A 16,509-nucleotide genomic window follows, 5' to 3' on the forward strand; every position below is an offset into this window, starting at 1 on the left:
AATGAGATTCGAAAACTCGATTAACTCAAAAAAATTTTATTCGATTCGATTCGATCGAATGCTCACCCCTATTTGCAGCAAGAAAAATCCAATGTTTATTACCTCAATTACTTTCTTTTCCTTGAGTACATTAAATTTATCTTAATTTTGATGGACATTCATTTAATAATAAAATATTTATAACATTCTCCCTTGAATGTTCATTGGTACATAATGTCCTTCGTTAAAATCTTATTAAGATAAAAACTCTGGGAAAAAAACTCTTAGTGAGGGAAAAAGAGTACACTTATCTATAATACTCATTACATGTTTTCTCATTAAAAAGTTTATCAGGAAAATCTAATGAGACAAAACCTCGGTTAAAAAAAATAGTCCAACACGTATTTACTCCTCCTCATGACTACATCACATGATATCTCATATTTTATGTATTCCATCTTGAATACTAGCTTTTCAAATAATCACTTAAACGGATTTACTAAGCATTTATATCACCATTCTTTTGAAAGTCACAAGTAAGGAAAAATTTTGGGAAATATATTTTGATCTCTTCAGAGTTTCAATAATAATCATAACAAACTTTGATCATGATCCTTCTATAAAAATACAAATAGGTATTTTGGATCATTTTATAATTTTCCTTCAACTAATATTTTCTCGAGTTAAATATCACGCATATGTTCAAATCATTTTAATTCATATAAATATTTACGCAAACATATTGAACGATTTCCCAAAAATTCTATATGCTTCATCATTCTAAATCCTTCAAGGATTTTAATATAAACTTTCATTATATAGTGATTCATGTAAAATGTTGTAATCTGTTGGATTTAGTGCCCTAAGTGTAGTATATTTGTTTTGTAAACTTGTATTTTTCGAACAAATTGGTTTAATAATAATATCCATTAATTACATTAAATGCCCTTTTGTATACTGTTCTTAATGTTTTTGCACGCAAAGCAAAATGAAAGCAATTATTGACTCACTAATTATCTAATGTTTAACTAATACTAAGCGGTATTACATGGTTGGATCGTAATACGAAATGACAACTTGTATTAGTAGATGAACCTAAACATGTCATTAGTCCAATTAGAAACAAGCAAAACGATTGAAAGACTAATATGTCGTCTATCAAGTTCAATTGAGGAAATGTTTTATCTTGGGCATCGAAGCGGATGACTTCCAGAAAATAGAGACATAGATGTGACTGACTGGACTGATAGTATATTGAAAAAGACCCAAGTAGAATAGATCCTAAACTCATTTATGGATTTATTCACTTGTGACGTTTATAGTGTGACATACCTTAACCTTAAATGGATGATGGACTAGATATATGTGACTCGTATACTTTGATGTAAGTAAAAGCCTGGTTTCAAATAGATAAGGAATCGAAAGTTGGTGTGTTCGGTATATGTGTAACACCCCCATACCCAACCCGATCGCCAAGTCAATGCATCAAGATGTTACATTTGTTGCCGAAGCAACTACTGAAAATTTCAAATCAATTTTATCATATTATTTAATTAATGTAGATCATAACTAATTTTAGTAATAATTGAATTTAAGATAGAACTAATTATGAGTTAAAAAAGCTTATTAAAACATCCACAATTGATCAAAGGCCAAATTGTAAAGTTCATAAAAATTTTTGATTTGTCGTCGCGACATTAGGGGTTTCCACGTCGTGACATGGTGAACTTGTCATCGTGACGTTGTCTCCATTTTCCTACAAGTTTCAAGCTTTATTTTTATTTATTTTATATCATTACCTGAATCGTATTCAGATGTCATAACCACCACTTCATTTTACATATCATCCACTTACATCTATTTCTAATCTCAAGTCCTCATAAAAACATGATATTCAATTAAAGATAACAAAGTTTATAAAATTAACACAAATATTAAAATTTTACAAATAAGACCATTGGAGGACTTGCACTTGCAAAATTAGTTTACCCACTTTATGTATATTTCATATTTATTTATAAATTGTGCCAATCAATTTAATTCTTCATAAAATTTTAACAAATAATTCACATCAATTAACAATTATTCACTTATTATTTTATCAACTCGTTTAAATATACTCATATGTATTAATCAATCCATTAACTACAACCATTTCAAACATTTCAAATTCATCTACTATATATATATTCATATATTTTCCTCCTCCTCTCCATTCCACATCCTTTATGTATATATTTGTTAGAATCTTTAGCTTTTAGTATATAACATGCTTATATATAACATTATCTATAATTCCATTATTTACTTATGTGTTCATATTAAAGCTGTCCACTTGAGTCATAATCACTAAATTATTTATATCTTGAGCTACAGAATTTGAAATTAAGATCCGTTTGACGTTTTTGAAACTAGACTCAAATACCTTTTTACCATTAAAATTTAGAATTTATAATTTAGCCAATAAGTACAATAAAATCTTCAAATTTATCCGTGTTCTATTGTTTGACAACTTCGATCTTTCTTTACTAAAATTAATTATTTCTTGGTACGGGGTTTGGATGATGTTTACATTTGTTTCTCTTGAAAATAGACTCATTAATAATTTAAATATATAAATTTAAACCCCTAATTATTTATTTAAATTTTTTGATGATTTTCCAAAGTCAGAACAGGAGAATCCGAAATCAATCTGACCTTGTCTCACAAAAATTCATATACCTCATAATATGAAATTCTTTTGCTTACACCGTTTCTTCTATGTAAAACTAGACTCAATAGGATTTAATTTCCTACTTTAATTAACCTCAAATTAAATTTCTACAATTTTTGGTGAATTTTCAAAATTAGACTACTGCTGCTGTCCAAAACTGTTTTCGTGTAAAATGTTGATAACTAAGTTTATAACACCCTCCTTTCCTTTCTCTACAATGTTTCCCATCACTTCCTCTTATTTCCTTTCACTAACATATCAAGAATATAAAAACTTATATAAAAAAACTCTACTTTAACATCATTTTCATGCTTTTTCAATAATATCAAACTTAAAAATATATTGAAATCTTGATGTTCTTACATTGTCCTATTGATTTCAAACTTTAACTTGATTTTCTCTCTCCTCCAACTTCCATTTTCTTGAATCCAAGGTGATTTTCTTGTTCTCCATAGTCTCCTTATCACTTTTCTCTCTTGGTGATTTGTAACACCCCTAACCCGTAACCGTCGCCGAAATAAGTTAAGAGGCATTACCAGACTTTCAACTCAGTTCAGATCGGTAATTCATCAAACATTTAACAAATATCATTTCATTTCAGTAATTATCGATCATTCATATTCATAACATGCTTAAATCGAGCATACAAAGCTTCATTCGTACCTTTGGGACTGAATTGATAACATATAAAAGTTTTGAGAAAACTTAGAAAAATTTTCGAATAAGGGTCACATGCTCGTGTACTCAGGCCGTGTGACATGAAATAGGCTTGGTTTAAGTCACTTTTCACACCCCAAAACACATGTACCTAAACCATTCATATAGTACCAAATTCACATACAATTTAAGCAACTATAAACAACCATTTCAATGCACATATATGCGATTTCAAAACCAATCATTTATATACTCAAATCAATACCATTTGTGCATTTAAACACATATCAAACTAATATGATTCAACCTCATACCTATCCTAATATCAAATAACATTCAAGCATTTTCCAATCACCAACTCATCACATACCAATATTATCGTATGCATCAAATCCTTCATAAGCAAACTTGCCAAAACATATCATCTTATACACATTTGACCATTATAACAACAAAGCCAAATCTCATGGCTTAAGAACATCAAAACACATAACTATACAATAAGCTAAAGTAACCAATAACATACTCCCATAAACTAGCTTATACATGCCATATTTACACAACTTCCATGAGTTCAAAAGTACGAGAGATCGACTGGATAGTGTGATGCTAATCTCCGACGTCGTCCGAATCGAGCTAACTAACGAACCTCTATAAAACACAAAAAAAAATAAACTGAGTAAGCATTAAAGCTTAGTAAGCCCGTATAATAGAATTAAACTTACCACATTGCATAATTTAAGCAATTAAACCAATATCTTCAACTCAAATATTCAAATGCCTATCACACGTACACCTTAATAGGTTAGAGTCTCAATTATGCATATAACCAACATTTCATCCATGAATGATTCAATTTGGCATTCAACTCAAATAGCATTTCATTCATATATTTCATAAAATCTCATTTCCAATTTCATACATCCTCATAACACATATCACATTTCATCTATACAATTCACATAGATCATATTCCATTTCATTCTCAATTATATAATCGGTAAATAAGCTAATGGTGCATTTTATAAAAGGGTGAGGTGGGGGGAGAATAATAAACTTTCAAGTCTCATTTACCAAGGACAGATCTGTAGCTACCGCTAGAATCTAAGGGAACTCGGATTATTGATTAAAAATACCCAATATTTTAGTTAATTTTTATTGCACCCACTCAATTGTACTAATTAATATCAATTATTTTAACAATTGCAAGTTTAGTAGCTTCATTTTTTTCTTTTATTAAACAAATCAGTGAGATTAATATTTAAAATATATTCAGAGTGAAATTAAAATGGTATAATAACAAATTTAATTTTTATTGTTTATATTTTTTGTTAATTTAGTTTAATTTAATTTTTAATTTTTAAATATGTCAATATTACTAAAATATATATATATTAATCAATATTTTCATTAAAAAATAATTTTTAAATTTTTATTAATCTCCAAATTTAATTAAAAAATATTAGACAAATTTATCATTACGCTAACCAAAATAGTTCAAGAGATACATGCACATAATGAAAGCCTGTATTTTTCTCTTTCATTTTGCTATCCCAATGAGAGTTGTTTGACGCCAATGTCGATCGACGGCTTTAGGGCTGACCGCCGACCTCTTGATCCTTGCCTTTCTTCTCCCCAAGTCCTCACTGTCCGTCCTTCTCTTGTTTCAGCATTGCTCTCCTTTCTCTTTTTCTATTTTTCTACTTTTGCTTCTTCACCTCCGCCCATTTCTCCCATCAACCTTGCAGTCGTCGCTTCCCTGAGAACATGGTCGGCTTAGCTCCAGTCACCATGTGGTCCTCTCCTGCCTTTTTCTTTCACATTTTCCTTTCTCCTTTGCTTTAAAGTTCTTATTTATGTTGGTGTATGTTGGTGTTTTTCGTCAGGATCTTTTGTGGGCTGCACTTCGATGGTGCCAAGGTCTAGTCTATGCCAACACCTTTCTCAGGCAGTAGACGATATTGCCATCTCTCTTGTTTTTAAAGGATGCGACTCCTCCATAAGTGAGTGCATGGCCTCTGTATTGGTGATTTCCACCACTACCTATTGGTGTATGACTCTATCTAAAGGCCTTCGTGGTTGGGTGATCTTCAGTCTCACATCTAAAGGCCTTAGGATTGGTGTTCGTTTTTTTTGGATTGGGACAAGGTTGAGACTTTGTCACTCTTTTCCTATTTCTTTTTGTCTTTATTGTTTTTTGTTGGTGTTCTGTGGTCTATTGTGTTAGGTCATTTGTGGCCTCTTTGGATAGGTCGGTGGTGCCTTCTTTCACTAATCCAAATCAGCATTAAGTGCGCATTGATTTCAATAAAACAATAGTTTTAAGTAGTAGAATGAGGCCAAAAAGAAATAAAGTTTAAGTGCGAAATCAGCATTAAGCCTTTTTATAATATAAAATTCAGTACTAAGATTGTTGTATTGTGAATTCAATACTTGGGCGTAATTAATATTGAATATTCAAAATATAATTAGAAAAAAAAATACAAGTTCCAACACCGAGTGAGTCGATAAATTGGCTACAAATGGTAATTGAAACCACCACAGAAACAGTAGCGTCATTTTATTATTCCTTTTATTTTAGTTTCCAAACTCTCCCACTCTCTGGTAAAAATAAAAGAAGAGGATGTAATGTAAAATCTAAGGGCACTTGAACTTGTTATGGGTCTTGATCTGTGAGTAGCAATGGCAGGAATCTCGGCTAGCTCTAGGACCATCAGGCACACAGTGATCGGGACACCTGTGGCAGCAGGCTATGCACGTTTTATTGCACATCTTTGGCTTCCATGAAAGGCTGCACCGCTTTGCACACTTGTTCGGGCATGCGTCTGGAATTGCATATATTTATTTATTAGCTAAAGAAAACAAAGATGGAAAAGGCATAGTATTTAATAACATCAACATTGATATTCTTACCCTGGGGGCCTGGGGCTTGTGCTGCAGAAAGTTGAGCCATCAGCATTCCCACCTCACACAGTAGCACAAGGCAAAGAAGTAATGAAAGTAATGGTGTGGAAGTCCTGCTGCTCGCCATTTTCTACTTTCTTAAGAGATAGAGATTATATTAGAATAAGAGAAGAGAGTGTTTGGTGGTTTATAAACTGATGGGATGTTGGAAAAGCTGGTTTTATAGAGATGAGGGGATGGGGGCATTGGCATGAGCCGTAAAGTTGCCGAGAAAGTTCCTTCCTGCCAGCACACTTCTCGATGGCTTTCGTGGTACAGTGAAGATATGAATCACTCTGCATATAATACGGGTTTCCCATTAAATTACATAACAAACATAGCCCCCACATAATTAAATTACCGGTTCAGATATATTTTTTAAAAGTAAAATCCATCTATACTATATTTATGGTTTTGATTAAGTTGTTATTAGGTTATAGTGACATATGGTATGTATACTATAAAATTTGATAAAATTTTTAATCTTTATAATTTTAAAAAATACCTACATATAGTGTGATTCAAACTCAAAATTTTTTTGTTCAAGTGTAATTTGAACCCAAATTTTGCTTGAAAATGTAAATACCAGTTAAAAAGGCCACAACTTAGAGTTATCGAACCCAAAATGTTATAATCTTTAACATTTCAATTAAATCCATATTTAATTATTATATGAAAATTTTAACTTTGTTACATGATTTTTCACTCATATCATAAGTGTGTCATAATATAGTATACTTTAAATCTTTGTATTCTCTATACATTTAAAATTTAATTTTTTACTTGATATACTTTTTAATTTAAAAATTCAGCTCTAATTATTAATCATCATTAAAATAATTTTGTTAAATTCATTGATATGATATTTTAAAATAAACAATATTCACATTATAACTAGGTAATAAAAAAATATTGTAAAAAGAGACTTTAATAACATTAATGATTGGTCCTGTATTTTTAAATTGAAAAGTATATGAAATAAATTTTGAAAATAAAAATAAGGACTAATTTTTAAATTTTAAATGTGAAAATATTTAGAGAATATTTTATTTTTCTATGTTTTTTTTCTATTCTACTTGGTTAAAAAGAACGACCCGTTTAATACATTATTTTTTCCACAGGGATGAGTGCACCGACATCAAAATTTCTATTCTGTATTATTATTATTATTATTAGTATTATTATTATTTTCTGTGTGAATTTGCTTATTAAATTAGAATTTGAAAATAATATAAGGAATAGTTATGTTGTTATTACTTGTTATTGTTATTTTCATAATTATATTTATTTTTTAAAAAAGTTAAATGATAAAAATCAAACAAAACAAAATCTTAATTGATGAAAAATATAGCGCTAACATGCATAAAGACCAGAGAAATATCAATATTTTTCAATAATTTGAGGTTAAAAATAAATAATGGTGATAGAGCCATAAAGAATGACGCTACCACTTTAATATGTCATTTTTTTAGAATTGTTTTTAATTTAAAATTAATATTTTATTTGATGGAATCATAGAGAATGGTGCCACTATTGTTAGATTTTTTAAAAAATATGTTATTTTTAATTTAAAATTATAATTAAAATTTTATTTGGTAAAATCATTCTCTTTGACGTGATCAAATGGCTATATATAACCCCAATGACAATTCACTCTAAGTTAAATAACCTTGTTTTTAATCTTATTATGTTAAACAATGAATGGGAGAGATGATGAGTGTTTTTTTTATTTTATGTTTTTGTGTTTTTGTTTATTTAGAAAATTTATAATAATTTTCTATGGCTCTAACAAATAAAATATTAGTTTTAAATTAAAAAAAATTCTAAAAAAAAGCTGCCACATTAAAGTGGTGGCCTCATTCTCTATGGCTCCACCACCATTATTTATTTTTTAGCCCCCAAATTATTGAGAAATATCGGTATTTCTTTGGTATTTATATATGTGGCGCCATTCTCTATTATCTCACCAGAAAAATTAGTTTTTTTAATCTTACTAGTTGAGATGGCATGTTGGTGGTGTCAATTTCTTTGGCTCTATCAACTTTTACTATTCATTTCAAGTCATTTATGTACATAATAAAAAATAAGTTATTTTTGTAATTATTCAAAATTTTAAGATTATTTTTATGGAAAGCCTAAACTGTTGGAATTATGTTTTTTATTAATTATAAATTGTAATATGTTAATAATTGTTCATTATTCTAAATTTTATTTTATATTTTTTAAAACAATAAAATAAAAGCACTTCTTTTGGAAGGAAAATAAAAGTATTTTATCTTAAAATAACTAATTCATACACAAACATAATAACGATAGAAATCAGAGATATAATAGATAGTGCGAATTTAAATATTTAATTTATTTTATTTTATGTATTTGAATATTACAAATTTAAAAAAAAAATTATAAAAAGAAAATAATATTTGACTATACCTAAACAGGAGAATCGGGTTGATGCTTATTTGGTGTCGGTAGTGAGGCAAAGAATTGGAAATACAAACGTCAACAAATCTAATGGAGTGCACCTATTTTTTATTATTGTTTTCATGTTTATTTTATCGTTGATGTTATGAGTTAATAAATATGCTACAATATAATAATTTACACAATAATAAATGTTATTTTTTATAAGTTAGAATTTAGTACATTGATAGATAATGTTTTTTATTGCACAAATAATTTTAAAATTTTGATTTATATATATTTTTAATATTTTATTATAACTTACACTTATCAATTTGTGGAGTCTAAAATATTTATTTTTTAATATTAGTTTATTTATTATATCCAAAGTCAAAATTGAAGGCGCTAAACAGGCAAGGACAGCTAGTTGTCTTTGTCGTGTTGTTTGATTTCTCCTGTTGACACCCTGTCACTCGTTTTTCTTTTTGGTCTAATTTTAAACGCACCCTTTTCATTTATCCATTTGTGAAAATTTAGTCCTTACTCAAAATGAATCCCTTTATTTTCGATTTCTTCCGTTAACTCTATTGCTTAACCTTTACAATTTTGTAAATTTAACTCTTTCATTTTTTATTATAAAAATTTAAAAAATTATAGAAAACTTTTAAAATATATATTTAAAATTTCCCCAAGTCAACAAATTAAAAAGAAGATAGAAAACAAAATATCATTCTTTGAGTCTTAAAACATAGTATATTCTAAAGGGAAAAGAAGGTATGAAACAGTAGGTTCATGTTATCTATATTTTTTTAATAGTTTAATATCATATAAGCATTTTCATATTAAAACAAATTAAATTTAAATAAAAATTTTAAAATTTAAAATAAAATTACTGATGTGGTATTAAATTATCGAAAATAGATATCCTAAAAAGTATAAAATAGAGTTGTGTTTTGTTTGACTCGGCATGTCCTGTCTCCATCAGGTAAAACTCGATGAATTTTCATGGATTACGGCAAATGTATCAATCATTGTTTGCATCAATATTGTCCTCTTAAAAGGAAAAGGTATGGTGAGAACACCGTTTACAAACATTAGTGATGTTACATCCAATGCCTAGAGGCATCAACAATCATTTAAACTGCACAGTCAACTATAATAAACCTAAGCTCTTGAAAATTATTTCAAACATTTATTCCCACATCATAGAAACTTAAGCTAGACTACAACATATTGGAATACTTTCAAAATATTTATAATAATTGATGTGGTTTTAAAGAGTTACTTACATACCTATTAGTACATTATAAATAGACAGTAAATTTAGAGAATCGAAATTTATTTCATTCAATTTAATTTATAAGTGAAACTTTTAAAATAAAAGTATTCTTTTTATGATATATATTTAATTTGAAATATGAAATTATCTATTTATTTATATCATGTTCTTAGTAATTAGTATTTAGATGTTATCGATGTGACATATTTTAAATGTATTAATTTCTAAAAATAAAAGTTTGTAGATGGTCATATAATATGAATAGTTTTGAACGATTTTAGAAAATAATTATAAGCTAAATGAATTTTATATATGATTAAACATTTTTAGTATACATTATAAAAGTCGATTAGAAGTAGTTTTAACTAGAAATAAAATAAATCATATGCAATATGTATGGTTAATTTTATTTTTCTAGTCAAGGTAGAATAGTGGAAACGATGAGTGATATCACGAAATCACTATTTTGGCATAAATTATTTAACGGAAATGTGAACGTGATAATCATATATTTGAAATTTAAGATTATATTGTGCATGTTTATGATGGTGCGGTGATATATATATATATATATATATATATGATTTGGGTATGGTCTATAATCTTATGGGTTTGTAATTTTGAGAAACAATGAAATATGAAATATATTTTGGAAGCCATAAATTAATGATCTCATGAGTATGAAAATAGCAACATGAAGCTATTTAACCCATTTAGGTGATGGACATAATTTTGATAATAGTCTCAAAAAAAAAAACTAGTAATGTCAATGATGAAGGGTGTATAATGAGTGATATTATAGTCAAATGATTGGACGATGATGTCCTCTAATATGACTATTATAAAAACATATGAATTATCATTGGTTTGTCGAGAAAAGTGAAGTTATTTGAGTATGCATATAATAAATTTTAAAGTCATATATTGACTATGAAAAGAAGATATGAAAATAACAAATATGTAGTTTTGTATGATCCAAAGATTTGAGGAGTCTTTACAATAATTTACTTAGTGAAAAAACATGATAATAACAATAAAATGATCACTTAAATAAGTATCGCTACTTGAGGTTAAGATATTCATACCTCAAAACCAAATATCAATACTTAACCATTCCAAAACCTTAATTAGTTGTGGACTTGAAATGTACCAAAACCCAACTTGGGTACTCATACCTCGCTACAACCTAAGTCACTCTAAACACAAGTCTATACCTTTCTTCCAAGACACCTTAAATCAATTGCTCATCTTTCATAAGATGTAATTCAACAGAAAGACACTCATTTAACAACATGGATCATAAGTTAAAAGATATCCAACAACTAAACTTAAACACATCAATCTAACCAACGTTATAGGTTCTCCTAAGCCAAAGCACACCAAAACTATAAGAAGCATAAGACCCTTAACTATAAGGCAATATACACACTCTTTACAAGATATAATAGTTCTTTTTAGAAGCAAAGATAAAAATAGCTAAGTACATCAACTTGGGACACAGTTAGTGCATAACCAAAAGTAGTATATACAAGAGGCTCGAGAGTGACTTGACAAGCAAAAGATCCATGGCCGCCTTCACCATCAATCTACAACCTATGTGAGGAAAAACAAAGTTCCAGGCCAATTGAATTACTTAGTGGTGCTCTAAACTAAAATTTCAATTTACCAAATTAATATCTTTAGAAAGAGTACTTAGTCACATAGCCATTCTTATTATCAATTGACTCATTCTATTACATACAAATTTAGTCTAAAATATTCCACTCGTCATTCATTAAGCCATCTTTCATAAGTACCATATTTAATAAGTTATTAACCTTTAGGATTGAATTTTAATGAATAGTAGCACATAATATCGACTATATTACAAATTGATCCATTGCCAAAACTTATCGATTTAACCTTCCACAAGTATCGGCATCTTGCCAAGTTTTCAACCACTAATATATTAATTCTTTTTTCTTATTACCAAGATAAGATAGAGACCTCTTTTTAGCCATTGAATTAAATTTTCTTAAAGATTGTCAGCCATCGGTTTCATTTCTCAAATTTGCTATTGTTTTTCTCTCTCTCATCTCACCCAAAATAGTCAAACAAAACCAAAATGATTTCTTTGCTTAGGCCCCCTCACTCCACCGATTGTCTCTTGCATGGAGAAAGAAATTTGGGCTTCCATTGCTTAAGACACCTAGAACAAACACTTGCCATGCCAGTTTCTCATTCTATATAACCTTGTTGAATTTGTTATTCTTATGGTTAAAGAGCCACTTTGTCACCGTCCACCAACCTTGGAAAAGAAGTGGTCAAATTGCTATTCTTTGCCAAGCTCAAGTCCCTAAACTAAAAGGTGCAATTATTCTTCAAGTCCTTAGCTCATAACAATCATATAATACACATCCTCCAACTCTAAGGCTTAATTTCCTTACAAGGCCTTCTACTTTGAGCAATTAAAATGTTAGATAATTGACCCTATGGCCTCTCTACCATTTCCACCTTATTTAAACACGATTCTCCCATACTTTTACACCAGATATACCCCATCATACTCTGTTTTGATCAGATTAAGAAATGATAATTATAGTGAATTTAGTAAATAGAATTCCATACTTTATTGGTCACTTGTACCCAAACATAAGATTAGGTTAATAGATATCAAGAGGTAAAAGGTAGCTTAGACTACATTCAATTATTGAAGAATCACACGGAGCTTAAAAATTAACACCACCACATCTATATGCTCCCTTCGTATGAAATATATATATATATTCAATTTTAAGAAGGCTAGAACCTCACCCAGCATCGAGTACATTGCGCCATACAATCTCCCTTACAATCCACATTGTAACCCAACACTTTGGGATTCCTAAGAAGAAGATTTTTAAGAGATTTACCTTTTATTCCCCAATCCTTTTCCAGTATCTGTACATTTGTTCTCAACTCGTGTTCGATATCACATCCAAGAACTTCAGGAAATTTCTTCAGCAATTTGCGCAGATCATCGTCTGACAGACCTAGGCTTCTCAGATATTCTAATATTTCATTAATGATTTCGAACCTTGGTTCTTCCTTCTTGCGTTCTTCACCCCAATACGGGGAGTGGACGTGCCCGAATGCCTTTCCAAGTATCTTGTCTTCCTCCTCATCGCTGAAACCAAATGCCGACAACGCTTGCCTGCATGCTTCCCATGTCTTTCCCTCTGCGTTTACATTTATTGCCCATTTATGAGGAGAAAAATGGGAGCTACCAACTCTCCTTATCACTGTCTGTGGGAGCCTACTCGAGAAGGTTACGCTGAATGGTACAATATTTGGTGCAGATGTTGCAGCATCAGGCTGCATCAAGAATTCATGGAAATAAACAAAACCAAGATTTGAATTAAACTTCCAAATATTGTATACCTATTAGGTTATATGTACGAATCACACATACAAAACTTCACATTGTTCTAATTATCAAAATGAATTAACTGTTGTGTCATCTCTTAATTCTAACTTGATCTTATTTTCATCTTTGTTTCAAATGGTGGCAAATCGAGCAACATAAACAACTCTTCTTACTGGGATAGTGGACCTTTTATCATTTTAAAGAGATTAAAGCATCGATATATTGTTTCTATCACATGCTATTGACATATAAGTTATTGTTACTACTTAAGAAACACCACTAACATGGAAACCCGAATAAAGTGGGCATTAGCAGAACAGATTTTTCATAAGTTTTATAATGTACTATTTGCCTAGAGGGCCAACAATAATAAAAATGAAAAGCATCCATGATACACTATGTCTGATACTTCTAGGATGAGATGTGAGATTGATGAAACTTACAACACAAAAACAAGAAGTAGCAGAATCAAATGTCAACAAAGACGAAGCTAACGAATTTCCCAGCATCCCTGCACTATCAGAGAAATGAGAACTGCTATGAAACAAAATAGCCAACAAAGTCTGAACAATTTAGAGAGAAGGGTCATACTCAAAATCATACCAATACTGCTAAATTATGCCCAAGAATGTCACGAGTTATGCAATTAGCACTATGATATCTTACATGTTATATCCAATTAGGTTCAGAAAAACCCAGCAAACTCAAAACAGCTAGATCTCCATTTAACTAAAACCACAAACTACCTCAAGTGATATAAAGTCGTTGAACATTCAGATCATGTATTTAGTAATCTAATTTTTCTGGCTACATCATATTAAGTTTCATAGAGTTTAATTTAGGCTGCCTTAAAACCACTAGGTTTAGAGGTACAGCAGGAAGGAAGAACAAGCAATTGAATACACTACTTTGACTGTATAGTAACTAAAATTATCCTACTGATAGAACTTCTTGTTATAAGTTAGCATCCAGGGATTCGTTCTTGTTAAATTGTACTAAAGAACAACTGAAATAGACAGTCCACCAGAAAAAGGTCAAAACTCCAAACTGCTAGGTAACCCATGGAAGATACTTCAATTCATTTTGAAGCACTTTAAGCAATAGAATTTCCATTGTATTCTTTAACAAGAAGCTCCATGATAATTAGGAAGGAAAATCACTCTAAGAACTTAGTATTTAGAAGGCATTGGTTTAGAAATGACAACCAGCATGGACGACAATCCCACAATTTTTCACCGTTGTTTTGAAATTGCAGCTGGAAAGCATATAACTCCAATACTTAGGAGCCCCCACCTGCACCCTTATGTAAACCTACTTACAAACAAATAAATTGGCCCTTGGAGGATTGATTACCTAAAAATGCAACAATAATAGGGCTTAAAATGCCTATTATTTGAAACCCTTTACTTTGATTATCAATCTCTTGAACCTGGAATGTGAAATTAAGCAAACCCCAAACCCTATCCTAATACAAAATTGGGAATTTTAGTGTGTTTTTTTTTTAACAAAAAAAACATGGATGAGAATAGAAAAATTACCTGAAGGAGAGCGTGCTGAAGGTGTTGAATGGAGAAGAAATGAGGTTTGGTTAGGTCAGAAAGGAAGGGTAAGGGAAGACCCCACCCCAAACATGAGAACCACAGATCCATTCCTAGGTGACTGCTTTTCCTTGTAATATCCTTTGATGATAGCCAGTAGACAACTCCTCAAGTCAAGTGGCTGACTTTTGGATTCCCTTTGTTTACAATTAGCTGTTTGTGTCATATCTTGGGCCTGCACTGATAAGCAAGGCCTAACCATCTTGTAAATTACAGGTCTACAAGTATAGATTTTGAAGAAACATGGTTCATACATTTTCTTTTTATCTTTGTTCTTTTTATCTTTATTTCATAACATAGCACAATTGTGAAAGCATTCAATCTCAACTACCTTTAAGTATTGTGTATGCTGGGAAGGATTATCAAGCAAATCAAATGCAGTACAAAAGTCGCACTATACACCACCGTTTAACGTGAAGGATCAATCATCAATAATTATTGGTGCTAGGGTGTAAAGATTTAGGGCTAGTTTGGATGGGCGGTGTGTTTACCTCCGGTAAGGTTAAAAATAGCGGTGGCGGTGAGATTGTATACTGTAGCGGTGAGATTGGATACTGTAGCGGTGAGATTAGAAACAATGGTGGAGTGTGTGTTTAGATTCAAATGCAGCTGTAGCGGTGAGGTGAGAATAAAAAATGATTTATTAAGAACATCAGATTAGAATTGATATATAATATAAATTTTTTAAATTATTTTACTTTTTTTAAAATTATTAAAATATGTGAATTTATAAATTCATTTAATAAAATATTAAAATGTATCTTCCAATATTTTAATGAATTATATAATTAATTTAAATTATTTATTAGATAAAATGATAATTATTTTTAATTTTTATAGTTAAATATTTTTATAACAATGATAAATATTATTTTCGAAATAGTAACATTATACTTGGATCAAATTTTGAAGTATTTAAACAGATTATTTTTAATAAAAAAATATAATAACATAAGACATAACAAGTTTCATTATTACTAGAAATTAGGTTATGATACAAAATGTTTTTACAAATATGGATTCATTAAACTAGTTGCAATGGTTTCCCTTAATATCATGATTTCAAGGTCACTTTCTCTGTTAGAAGAACTCGATTCACCTCTGTCAAATTGGCTTGAAGAGACTGGCATGTCGGGTATATTCTCAAATTCTCGAAAATCCTCATCATTTGACCAAGCATGTCTTCGAATGTAATTATGCAAAACCATTGTTGCAATAACTATTAAAACTTGCTTGTTGAATGAATAACTTGGAACATCTCTTAATATTGGCCATTTTTTTTCCACACTCCAAATGTTCGTTCAACCACAGAGCGTAACGAAGAATGGGCATGATTAAAGATTTCTTTTTTCCAGATACTTGATTATTACCTCGACGAAAATCAGGTAAATGATATCGTTCCCCCTATATGGACCTAGAAAACCTGCCATTTGTGGATATCCTAAATCCACAAGATAATATTTTCCTACAAAAAAGTAAAACATAATATCAAGTTTAAAAATAATTTAAAATTTTTAATATTTTTTATGTAAAAAGTAATTAAAAAATTAAA

At 29.9% G+C, this 16,509-nt stretch overlaps 2 protein-coding genes across 5 annotated transcripts; both read right to left on the reverse strand.

The window, feature by feature from the left end:
• Positions 1 to 5,875: 5,875 nt before the first annotated feature.
• On the reverse strand, positions 5,876 to 6,484 carry LOC105796990 (snakin-2). The gene is made up of 2 exons (XM_012626888.2): positions 6,263 to 6,484; positions 5,876 to 6,174 (listed from the first exon to the last, which is right to left on the reverse strand). Exons 1-2 carry the CDS (start codon positions 6,378 to 6,380, stop codon positions 5,987 to 5,989), a joined length of 306 nt encoding a protein of 101 aa, XP_012482342.1. The 5' UTR covers positions 6,381 to 6,484; the 3' UTR covers positions 5,876 to 5,986.
• Positions 6,485 to 12,559: 6,075 nt separating this feature from the next.
• Positions 12,560 to 15,104, reverse strand: LOC105796989 (uncharacterized). 4 transcript variants are annotated; one of them, XM_012626882.2, is made up of 3 exons: positions 14,898 to 15,063; positions 13,803 to 13,870; positions 12,560 to 13,307 (listed from the first exon to the last, which is right to left on the reverse strand). In XM_012626882.2, exons 2-3 carry the CDS (start codon positions 13,866 to 13,868, stop codon positions 12,756 to 12,758), a joined length of 618 nt encoding a protein of 205 aa, XP_012482336.1. In that variant the 5' UTR covers positions 13,869 to 13,870; positions 14,898 to 15,063; the 3' UTR covers positions 12,560 to 12,755. The 4 variants fall into 4 exon arrangements, with proteins under 4 accessions (XP_012482336.1, XP_012482337.1, XP_052484046.1 ...); XM_012626883.2 differs by having other exon boundaries at positions 13,803 to 13,875; positions 14,898 to 15,053; XM_052628086.1 differs by lacking the exon at positions 14,898 to 15,063 and adding an exon at positions 14,713 to 14,852.
• Between the last annotated feature and the right edge of the window lie 1,405 nt (positions 15,105 to 16,509).

This window comes from Gossypium raimondii, chromosome 3, assembly GCF_025698545.1.
Source record: "Gossypium raimondii isolate GPD5lz chromosome 3, ASM2569854v1, whole genome shotgun sequence".
NCBI classification, from domain to species: Eukaryota; Viridiplantae; Streptophyta; class Magnoliopsida; order Malvales; family Malvaceae; genus Gossypium; species Gossypium raimondii.

Coding starts and splice junctions, on each gene's coding strand:
- LOC105796989 (XM_052628085.1), bottom strand. CDS start 15,008: ATGGATCTGTGGTTCTCATGTTTGGGGTGGGGTCTTCCCTTACCCTTC. Junction 13,308..14,897: donor TTCAGCACGCTCTCCTTCAG/GTAATTTTTCTA, acceptor TTCTTGATGCAG/CCTGATGCTGCAACATCTGC.
- LOC105796990 (XM_012626888.2), bottom strand. CDS start 6,380: ATGGCGAGCAGCAGGACTTCCACACCATTACTTTCATTACTTCTTTGC. Junction 6,175..6,262: donor ACAAGCCCCAGGCCCCCAGG/GTAAGAATATCA, acceptor ATGCAATTCCAG/ACGCATGCCCGAACAAGTGT.